The 12,393-nt window shown below is 35.5% G+C and overlaps 1 protein-coding gene across 1 annotated transcript; it reads right to left on the bottom strand.

Moving 5' to 3' along the window:
* Nucleotides 1-1,978: 1,978 nt before the first annotated feature.
* LOC149411611 (cilia- and flagella-associated protein 206) lies at nt 1,979-11,622 on the bottom strand. Its single transcript, XM_089646704.1, has 9 exons — nt 11,415-11,622; nt 9,109-9,347; nt 8,747-8,924; nt 7,648-8,015; nt 5,763-6,035; nt 5,033-5,175; nt 3,897-4,021; nt 2,892-3,001; nt 1,979-2,218 (listed from the first exon to the last, which is right to left on the bottom strand). The coding sequence occupies exons 1-9, from the start codon at nt 11,620-11,622 to the stop codon at nt 1,979-1,981; spliced, it is 1,884 nt and encodes a 627-aa protein (XP_089502830.1).
* Between the last annotated feature and the right edge of the window lie 771 nt (nt 11,623-12,393).

Below are 12,393 nucleotides of genomic sequence, written 5' to 3'. Positions count from 1 at the left end.
TATGGTTGGGGTGTGGTGACTACTATATTAAAAAAAATCATTCAAATAAATGTATTACTTTAAAAAATATAGCGAAATCCATTTCTTAAACGGGACCCTTTTTTCGCCCGCTTGAAGTTTGGCTTGAAGCTTTCCTACTTGAAAATTGGTTTTTTCACTTCTGTAAAATTTAAATTCTCTCACGTTGGAGGTATTACTCCCAGTGATGATATATTGTTATGCTTGAAATACGACTAACTGATTGTCACAACCACAGACATAGGAATTAATAGACGAGAAGATAATGGCGAGGGGTAAAATCAACTGTTGAAGAACGAAGGGAGTGAAGCTGACTGTGATTCGTCAATAAATCAATCTGACAGTAAATAGGCATCTCGCATTATAATATCACCATTTAGTTCTTAAAAGTAAAATCTGCTTTTGAATGAATAGACATTTTTACATGGGAGCGCAAATTACTCGCCACGTTATGAACTAATTTGCGAAGTCCAAATTCGGCAAAGTAAATTTCTTCTGTTTGCAGAGTCGTAGTTAGTTTCAGAGTATTTAGTTAAGACACTTTTACAAATGTTTCATAATTTACTTACCCCAGTAAACAACGATGAGCACACTTGAGAATCGCTACATTGTGATGTGATAGTATATGTTTCTAAAACTGATCCATATAATACGGTGTGAATAAGCTTAAAATAAAGTAAAATAATGCTTACTTATGGAATGTAATACGACAATTGGGTTTATTCTCTTTTTCACATCTATTTTTACAAGTTTTCATATCACAAGTCAACATTTTGCCGTGTTATTTCGTAAAATGAACCGATGATGCCTCGACCATAGTTCGCATAAGAATGATGACGTCACGTTTTCAAATTTCACTTGAGGCCATACGCGAGCCCAGCCGGCTCCAATGGAACCGGTATGGGGAGTGGGGATAATACGCTTTTAATCACTTAGGGCAGGTCTACTAATATTCATATGTCTATGGTCACAACTCAATTTTATCTTATAATTTATATGAAATGACTTACAAAAAATCACATAGATTATCTACTTTTGCTTAGATGAAATGTATGTAAGATTGAAATAAAACAATTTACTGAATCAAAAATAGAAAATGTTAGGTTAGGTTGAATTCTATTGGCTTTTAATCTAGGGCTCCGTCAGGGCCGGCCCTTTGCGAGCGCAATGGGCCGGCTTGAGGTTTATATTAGTGCCAGGCGCCGTTTGGCTTGAGGAAAAAGGCTTGAACTACATATGCAATCTATAATTTAAAAATATTCCTTTTAACAGTTTGAAAATTTTAACAATTATGCTTATGGCCAGTTGTTTGACCGACCGTCACCCGTGTGACATCATCACAAGTAGACGATAGGCACTATTTCCTCGTTAACCTACAATTCTCAGCCTGATAGTAATTAATTGAGTAAAATTTTATATACGGTTGTGGGTTCAGCCCTCAAGCGTAACAATAAAAAATAACAATTATTGCTTGTAAAATAATTGTTACCCTTTGCGCTATGCATAAAAAATCTTGTCTTAAACATTAGTTTACCAAAAAATAATAAAATAAACCAAATGCTGACGGGCGAAAATCGACGGTTAACTGGGACCCTTCATATTTGAAAATATAAAAAATGGCACTGATCGTCAGAATGACAATCTGATAGTCGATCAAATAACTGGCCCTTACTTTTAAATGATAGAATTATTGGTTGAAATTGGTTAACCCTTGCCATTAAATATACATGGACTTACAATGTACAATAAATCAGCTGCCCCAACACGGGCATGTCCCTCTGGTGAAAAATTCAAAACACCTGTAAAAACTCTATGTATGGAATAAAGAAAAATTAAAAAACAATTAAACCAGTTAGATTCGACAAGTTTGAATAAATACTAAGCAAAGATGAATTATAATAAGTTTATAAAAAAATTAGGGTTAGGTTAAGTTTTCCATAACATTTTGTGAGGTTATGTTCTAATTCTCGGGTTGACACTTTCTATCGATGGGCGGTGTCAAGTCGATCACATGCTGCACGTCTTCCGTCTGCCCCCGGAGTCCCCACAGGAAGGTTTTGATGGCTGGTGTGGAGGTGGCAACGCTGGCCATGGTCTGACAGGTCTTGTCGCGCATGTTGTCAGTCTGGCAGCCAAAGTCCCACCGCCCGTAGCTGTAGCGGGTCTGCGTCGAGTGGGTCTGGCACTTTACTATGTTGGCCTTCGGTCAAAGGAGAATTGAATGTTTTAAAAATATGGCTTTAATCAGTATCGTATTATATCGAATCAATTTCTTAGAATGAATTTTATTAAATCAAGTTTATGTAATCTATTTCATAATAAAAATGATCATTCGTTTTCCGAAAGATCATGCGAACGGTGAACTCATGTGACAAGAAATTTTCATAGCTTAGTCTGGAATTTGTAGGTCAATGCAACTCTAATAAAACAAATGTAAATTATATTCTGAGCTTCGATCAAAGATCAGTTGATTAAAAAAATAAAATATATTCATATTATTTTATACTTTACTACGCATTATTTTTAGGTTAGTAATAAAATAATTTATTATGTAAGTAATTGATACTTTGGTACTGAAAAAGTTTATGTAAAGATATGTTTACGTAGGTGACCAGATAACTCATCAAAATGGCAATTCAACACACCTTTAATAAATGATACAATGTCATGAAAAGTGATGAAACAAAAACTAGATTAAATAGGTAACGTAGGTTAGGTTTATGTTAGTTTTTTTTCTTCGTTTTTAATGACCTTATATCACTTTTTAAAGGTGTGTGAATTGTTTTTGGTTTGTGTTATCATGGAACTGTTTACTTAAACATATCTCTGGCATAATAAAAATAATGTTTGGGTAGTATTTAATGCACAACTACCAATTGCACGGCTCTCCTCTTATGTTGCCAGATGTTCCAACTATATTCCTTGTCTATGAACGTCGGAACGGGATGAATCTCAGTTTGTATATCTTTTTCCATCGTTCTTACTGAAAAAGAAAATAAATTGGCACATGAAGACAATGGAAACACGATTTATGTACAAACATTTATTATTATCAATAGGAGTCTGCTATTGAAAGTGATGTGACCAAATATAATATGCTTTAACTCTGGCTTAGTCTCACTAACTCTTTAATAAAAACTCCAGGGTCGATAAAATAATTGGGACTTTATTTGCGATAGATATCAATGAGCTTTGATGGCTTATTTAGCAGGTGATAGGAATTATTCTGGGCCTCAACCTTGAGCTTGCAATAGTATTTATTACAGTCTCAATCCCTGTATTATCGATAGCTACGTGCCATTTATGGTTAACCTCTAAAACTACTCTCTAGGATATCACATATTGTAATGTTCAAAGCTTCGGGTTTGAACCCAAAACATTGCGGGTGAGTGGTTTATTTATGCATTGCAGGTTCAATTCTCTGAAAGCTGTAAGACCTTCATAATCTTTTGTACAAACAATAATTCCACCTTTTTATGATATGAGACTCAAGACTGATTAATCTAATTGATCGTGAGACAATATTTGGAAACTGTTTTGCTAATGTAGCTGATGTTTTTATTATGACTATTGAAGTATAAAGCAGTACCTATTAAGCACTTTAGCAGAGTATATTTTAATAAGGCCACTGCGTAACAGAATTCTTCTTCATTGATTACATTTACTTTGTACCAATGTATTATGTATTCTTTTGTTTACATATTTATAAAATCAATTTTAATATTCTTTTTCTATATTTTATATTATTTATACTATGACTGTTAATAAATGGCACTTGCCCTAGGGAGGGAGAATTCAAATATTGTCCGGATATTCGTAACCCAGGAATGCTTGTTTTTCCTTGTAAAAAAAATAATAAAAATAAAATGTTAACATACCAGCAGTAGGGGGCTTGACAACCAAAATGGCTTGGTTTTTCACAGAGTAAACATCTTCATACATTTGCAAAAAATTTATCATCTCAACATTACTTCTGACGAATTCCAAAATTTCCTTGACGTATCTGAAACCATCATCATAATACATAATTTCTTAAATATATCAACCACCCAAAAGATTTTTCGTCTCAAAATTAATTATCCATTATCCTCTTGTTCGCCTTAGTTATTCCGGGGAAGCTACTTATGGCAGAATATTTTTATAAATATATAAACATATTACATATGTGGTAATACGGTACAATATACAAAAAAATAATTTTGTAAAACACAAGTAAATTATTACGAATACAGAATCAACTGGCGCACTTTAAACATTTAACATTGGCTATCAAGAAGTTAAACTAACTAACAATCATGCCGTTTCCCTGCAGGGGTGGGCAGATTGGACGGACCGCCAAACAACTCGGTCTTGGCACACACTCCTTGCCTCATTCACATTCATACATCGTCTCATACTCTTCTATTATTCTGACTCTTGACATGGCCCATCTCAAGTATCTGATTCACTTGATCGTGCCATGTCTTCCTCGGGCGTCCCCAACTTCTGCCGCCATTCACATTTGTGTCATATATTCTCCTTACACTCCTTTCGCTCATTCGCTCTACGTGCCCAAACCATCAAACATTTAACAATTTGCGGATCTCCACATTTCTCACATGATTCTACATGGTTTTAACATACATACGCCTCAGGGATCTCATTTCTACAGCATTCAGTCTATCAAGAAGTACAAAAAGTCTATCATTCAGGCTATCAAGAAGTTAATGCATATTAATATGTAGAAAGAGCTTTAATATCATTTAATATCACGCCGTGCTAAATAGAATAAGTAATGTATTGAATCAAATTAATCAACGTGTTTCAAAACCATTCGTTTCTTCGTCAGGATAAACATATAAACAATTATCTTGACGAAGGAACCATTGGTTTCGAAGCATGTCGATTATTTGAACTAAATAGTGGCGTATACAAAGTGTTTTATTTTTTTATTTCACAAAGTGTCATTTACAATTATTGAGGAAAGAAAAAGTAATGATTTATTTTAGAAAATATCATCAAAATAATTCCAGACCTGTCCGGATTGTTTCCAAAAAACTTAGCATGGTCCACGCAGCAGAATACATAGTGTTTTCCTGCCCACTTGCATATTCCTAGATGCGGATTGCCAGGGATTAGCGCCCCAACACACAGGCATAGTGCACAGAAACCCAAATACTAGAAAGTTATAGAATTTCTTTAAAAATTTTTACAGTAAAGACAGCTTAAAACAAACACACAGAGGGACGTGAAAACCAACAACAAGAATTCTTTTCCAAAAATCTGAAATATAGGGCAGTGACAAATAAGGTTATTTATTAGAGCAGGTGAAACAATGGCACCCAGAATATATTTGGGAATGTTGTGAGACAAAGGGAATCGGGCAAAACCTATTTTGATTTAGACAAAATGTTATGTTTCGATCCATGATGGCAATCCTTCAGTAATTCAATTCAAGCACATTCTCTATTGCCTGGGAATGACATTTTCAACTCATCCAGATAATAGTAAGATTCCACAATGGGTTATCAACCGTCTGCCTACAACATATTTTAAGATACTTTGGACTCGTTGTTCACAAAACTGAAGACTCCAACCAGGAGAAACTTATGGTCATCAGCAAGGTAGAAATTAGAAGAAGCATAGGATGGAGGGTGTCCAATGCGCTGCAAAGAACCGCAAGGAGAGGACGAGCCTTGACAACCATAAAAATTGGAGTAGGAATCACAATGAACTGACTTAAGAATAAGAATTATACTTCTTACCTGTAACATCATCCCTTCCATCGCATCCTCGTCTGGATAAACAACCTGGCACTTATTCATCCGCTGCTCAATCTTCCCCTTTTCTGTGAGTTGTATTCTCTGTGCATCGGACACAATGGTCCTCCCGTAGAGCAGTGCGTCGATGGTTTCATGAGGAATCTCCAATTTCTCGTGCCACGTATCGAGGTTCCACATAATGTCATTGATGGTCGACACAATGAACATGTCACTCTGCATCAGTTGCCAATGGGACCAGAGCTGGACGAAGTATGGCTTGAACATAAACATTATTTATAAATCAATCAATCTCTTATTTATTACAAGCCTTATATCTTTCTCTTATAAAAAGGAAAGACAAAGATTCCCGGGTTACGAATATATTTGAATTCTGTCTACTTTCATCATTAAAAATGGACTTTGAAAGCAGTGGATTGAACTTACGAAGCCTTTGTGGAAACCAGACGCTTTAGACCATTCAGCCATTAACTGGTTAACCTTACCAATTTCGTTGCTGGTTTTCGATCTGGCTTCGCCCATAATTTACTGAGCGTAGCGAAGTTCTGTTTTAACTAAGCCATTTTCCATTTCGTCAGTCTGCAAATTTGTTTGAGTTTCCATTTCCGTTGAAAGATAGTGACCAATTTAAAAGTTAAGATAAGATTTTTTTTTTGAAATGCGAAGTCATCGTGTTTATTTGGACTTTCTTATTCGCATTTTATTAACATTATGGTACCTAGCTGCCGGAAGAAAGATTGAAAAAAATATTGTTGAGATAGTGATGTTTTTTTGGACAAATTGTATCTCTTCTTCTGTATTATACAGCGCCCTTGAGGTGATTTAGCACAAAAACGGCGCTATACAAGTCATCCAATTATTATTATTTATAGGAAAATAAATTTGCTATCCGCGTCTGTTTGTTTGTGGGCTTAGTTCTTTTCTAAACTACGCAACGGATTTTGATAAGGTTTTCACTGTCATTTAGAGAATTTCTTCCGGAAGGTTTATATAAATATATAGAATATCTTATATATTATATTCATGCATTATATATATAAACAGCGTCAGCTAGTAATTCCTATTTAGAAACAAAAAATGTTACATAAAATATATGGATTATAATTTGTAGGTAGATATTTAAGAATCTACTTACAAGTCGATTTCAGATGAAATTTTGGTTCATTTATTAATAAGAGAAAATTAGAAACATACTTTTTTGGATGCGAGTTTTCCTGTTCACAGAACTACTATTTTTAAATCTATTCATTTGTGTTTTATTTATGCTGATCAATATGGAACTACTTAAGGTTAAACGCAATGCTCGTTGTATTCTACGTGTTCACAGATGGCGTTAATTAATTCATTTTGTTTAAATACGCTTTTGCAAGGTATTGCTTTACAATATTAAGACAAATCATTTGTTTGCGCCCGTATATACGCAATATGAATATGAATCAATAGTTTTGTTCGTTTAAAGACTTAATTCTTTCGAGAAAGGCACACAAATACAATATTTTACCGATGATTCAATCCAATATTGTATTTGTATGCCTTTCTCGATAGAATTGAGTTTTTATATGGACAAAACTATTTATTCATATTCATATTGCGTATATGAGGGCGCAAACAAATAATCTGTCTTAATACTGTAAAGCAATACCTTGCAAAAGCGTATTTAAACAAAATTAATTAATTAACGCCATCTGTGAACACGTAGAATACAACGAGCGTTGCGTTTACCTTAACAGCATGGCGTCTAGACATATTTTTTGACATTTTTATTAAAAAATACAATTTGGTAATCATTAGAAAATGAATTTGTATTAGGATATTCGATGAAATATTATAATTCCTAATACTTTTACAAGCAGCAATTTCTTTTACTTACAAACACTTGGTCGGCCGGGACCGCAGTTCTGTACCGCACCAAGGCATGAAGATCAAACAGCTGCACAGCAAAATTTAGCACCAGTTCTTTATTGTCCACCCTTATTTGGTCCATATCATTGATCAGCTTCCTCACAAACACCTCATACTGTCTATATAAAGAGAGGATCTTGCAGACTCTGTTATAGTCCTCCAAGGTGATGTGCTTCTCTTCTAGACCGATGACTTCGATGTTCTTGGTTAGATGGTGTACAACGACGTACGAGTCTACAGATGTTGTTAGAAGGTTGACACGCTCCATTATACGTATGAGACAGTGGGATAGAGCCAGACTTGTGGCTTCCACGGCTTCTGGGAGAGTTGTTGCCACTGGAAAGACAAAACATTTTTGATAAACACATCAACATAATTCAAGGACAATTGACCTACAATCAAATGGACATAAGTTTCTTCGATAAAATCTTTTATTGTACTTGAATTATACAAAGTGTAATTTAGTAGTTACTATTTGGTTTTAAAACTATTTTCATCTAGTGAAATGTATGGAAAAAACGAATTGACTGAAAAAATACTAGACAGCTCATCGTTCCGGAGTAAGCTGCTTCAGATCGTGCAGAGTGAATTTTCTATTTTATTGATATTTTCAGCAAACTTGACAATGGCTGATAAGTGCAAATGTGTTCTTTAGTGTAAGTAATTGTGTATATTTATTGGTTCAAAGGATGTTTAAAGAATATCTAAAAAGTTATAATGTCATTAATATGAAGTCAGGGGCAGGATCCTGCAGATATTGGAGGTTCTTTAGATCTTTTTTTGGCACCTGCATATTCCGCTCCCTCATGGGTTGGTAAATCAGCAAAAATTCAGATAATGGAAGCACGAAACACCGCTCTCGCGCTGCACCGACCTGCGTACTGTCACCAATATAATTATACATGTAACGGAGATCTCTTAGTATCACGCTTTCCTACCACACCTGGTTTACTTTGATTCCTTACCAACCCGTGAGAGAGTGGGCATAGATAAGATAGATCTGTATAAACCTATAGATAGGTGTGCATTAAAAACTTATAACAATATTCATTAAATAATCGCCTTACAATCCGGAATGCTCTCCCCTCCTTTGCCACAGTCCTTGTTGAATATCCTGATGCCCGACACATAGCTCAACAGTTCCTGGAGTTGACCTTCTTTCTCGCTGGGTCTCAGTTCTGTGAATACCTTCAAATCCTCCTTTGTAAACACGCTATTCAGGGCAGCAGTCCCTTCACGTAATACCTTGGGATACATGACAAAAAGTTTATACATATTAAAATTTATGGTATTTTGATTGGCATTGAAGTGCAAGCTACTTCATTTCATTTACTTATTACTTTCGCTTGATAACACAAATCTAATTTACATGAATTTTTATAAATAATGATATTAATTTTATAGAATATTTTAAAGAGGGACAAAATACCTGAATATTGCCAGGATTTCCCAATCCAGATTTTAAAACCAGATAAATAGATATCCTGCGAAGTAGTTTTTCTTTCTCGTCCTTTGTGTGTGGATTGAACTGTGTGATATCTTTCAATAAAACTTCTGTACATGTATTAATTTTGTTTTGATTCTTCTTTATGAGGTTCTCAAAACTATCGTAGTACTTCAAGTAGTAATTTTGCATCATCAATGTTAGGATGTATGGATTATTTTCATCTGTCAGAACAATCAAAAGAAAGATAAAGTGAGACAGTCTAGATCAGTGATGAGCAACCCGCGGTGAGGTCTTTTCGTGCTGCCCATTTGGCTAAAGAAATATAAAAAAATTGTGGAAAAAAACTTTCATCGGTTCTGTTTTGCACAAGGGTTTAGCGGAAAATTTAAGTCATTCTTCAAAGTTTTTAATTAGCCGCTCAAATTAATATAATTTATAGAATAGAAAAAGACCAAATTTCGAGGTTCGTCCTTAATATTAGAATAAATTTCAACTTCGCAGTCCAGGGCTATTTTGAGATCTGTTGTTGATGAATTTGAAAGGTTTCCACTTTTATAAAATACTAAGGACGGGTTGTTTCGGAGAATTTGAACAATTCATCAAATTTCAATGTTCATTTTCGAGTTCTGTGAAAGTCCTATTCAAGTTCTGTTATTATATCATTATAGGCTAGTTGCTTGACAGAACTGAAATAATAACAGAGCATAAAAAAATCTTTCACAGAACTTGAAAATCAACATTGAAATTTGATGAATTGTTCAAATTCTCTGAAACAACCTGTCCTAAAAGTATTTAACTTTCTGAATGGTAAAAATCGGTTTAGAGACAGTTTACACGTAGTTCCCGTGAGCACTTAGGCCATAGGGCCTATCCCCCATTTTACCTCAATCCTTTAACAAGAACCCAGTCCCTTTAATAAAGTTCACCAGGGTTATTATTGGGTATGTCGTTATTATGAGACCGGTCGGTGGCCGAGTTGACATGTCTCCCAAGGTATCTGAGCCTAGTTCCCACCAGGGCAGGACATTGGCATCATAGGTGAATTGGAGTCTCTTCATCCTCTTCACATTTCCTGCATCTATTGGTGTTTTCCACTCCCAATATCTGCATGTGTCTCCTGAGATGGCAGTGTCTCGTTAGTAGTCCTACCAGTTCCCTCAGTGAGTTTCTGTCTATATCAAGTAGTTTCTTGGTTCGTCTAGGGTCTGGTCCTTTTATGAGTACTTTGGATTGTCTCATTCCAGGTGCCCTCTCCCATTCTTTCTGGTGCTGGGATTTGACCCACCTATCAATATGTAATTTTGTGTGGCAAGCTGCTACTCCCACGGCCGGCTCGGATCCCGCAAGTGGTGCTTTCGCCCCTTTCCTTGCTAGTTCGTCAGTCCGCTCGTTGCCCTCAATACCTTTATGTCCCGGTACCCAGATTAGGGTTATTTTATTGATCGTAGCGCGTTCTGTAAGAATAGTCCTGCATTCCATCACAAGTCTGGAGCCGCATCGGTTACTTCCCAGGGCCATTATCAGAACACATGTTCATTTTATAACATATGTTCGCTTATGTTCATTTTATAACCAAGTATTATTTGTATGTACTTTAGTATAAGAATGATAAAAATCGATAGCATTTATTGGCTTGGCATTGGAGAGATATAAAATTATCGACTGCGGCGCTTTGCTTTGCTTTTTACATTGTGTGATTTTTTTTCCTTTAAAAAAACATACTTCTAGAAAATACAAAAAATTAAGCGACATATCTGTAAAGTTGATCATCTAACGTTGTATGTACACTACCCCTGCGGCACATGAAGAAATCGGAAATGAATAAATTGGCCCTCTGGCTAAATCACTGTCCTAGATGTATTGTAACATAATTAATTGCGAAATTTTAATTACTATTATCATTAAACTTTTGTAAAATAAACTATCTACATTGCATACGAATAATGTCTGGCATGATATCTGACTACACCAGTGCCATCGGCTGGTTTAAGCTTTTAAGATTATATGCCATTCATTATAATGACTTACAGACAACATATTAATGTTGTCTGTAAGTCCCAAAGACTGCAATGTGCTGGACGTGTAGAAATAATGCCAGATGATAGGAGGCTGAAAATGATGACTGTTTGGGTTCCCCAGTGGAAGCGACCCAGGGGAGATGTGAATGTGGAGGAGAATTGGAACAGGCTGGGAAGGACAGAGGACTGGATGCGAATCGTGAGGGACCCCACCCAGTGGAGTACATTTGAGGAGGAGGCAAAATCCCCACCATGATGATTTCTACTCACCTGATACATTTTGAACGGCCATGTCCACAAAATCTTTAAAGTCTTCATGTCCAACAGACTTGCCAACATATTTCCCGTATTGTGGATTTAGAGATATCAATAGGATATAATATTTCAGAAATTCTTCATCAATTTCAAGGTTTTCAAAGGAAGAACCTTTTAGCACGTTAGTTATATTAACTTCAATATTATCTCCCATTGCAGACATGATTATATATTTTATAACAATTTTTCGGAATGGATTGCCGATTGAGATTTGAGTGATCAATTTTGAAAGATGTAGTTGCCATGGGAATGTTTGGCGTGGAAACCAAATATTAAATAGGGAGGAGATTATTTTAAAGATTTATTAAAGTAGGTACTAGTAGTTACTACCCGAGTTCACTTGAACTTATAGCCTGACATACTTATCTCTGCAGGCGGACAAAAGATGAACTGACGAAAGAATTTTAACAAAATATTTTGTTACAGCACGTGTATGTAGAGCAGTGAGTGAAGTCGTCTCTGACAACTAAATAAGGAGCCGAATACCGACAGATCTCCCGGCCACGGGGAACCATTAAATATTAGGAAACAATTTAAGTCCCAGAGTATTGAGGAAACTTTTAAATGTGGTCGACAAATGCAGCGGGCATTTGCGACATTTATAGTCGAGTGGACAAATGCTTCAGGTTCCCATCCATCGTGGGTTCAATTCCTCTGCCAGCTAAGTCCTCCATCATTGCAAAAACAATATTTTCCATTTATAATGACTGTGGAAGGAGTTTTTCAAATGTTGTCAGGTTATTCGAAACTGGTCTTCAGTAAAAAAAAATGTTCACAAAATCTACAATGGCGACGGCCCTTGCCATGTAATAAGTGTGTCGAACTGGTTATAAAAGTTTTTTCTGATTTTAGTTAACCCGTAGTGGCTGACAACAAAATAAAAATGTATTATATTATATCATTATATCTATTTGTTACACAAAAAAAAAAGATA

This window comes from Hesperophylax consimilis, chromosome 25 (assembly GCF_061612785.1).
Source record: "Hesperophylax consimilis isolate HC1 chromosome 25, BYU_Hcon_1.0, whole genome shotgun sequence".
Lineage (NCBI taxonomy): Eukaryota > Metazoa > Arthropoda > Insecta > Trichoptera > Limnephilidae > Hesperophylax > Hesperophylax consimilis.
This window is presented reverse-complemented; position numbering and strand designations above follow the sequence as displayed.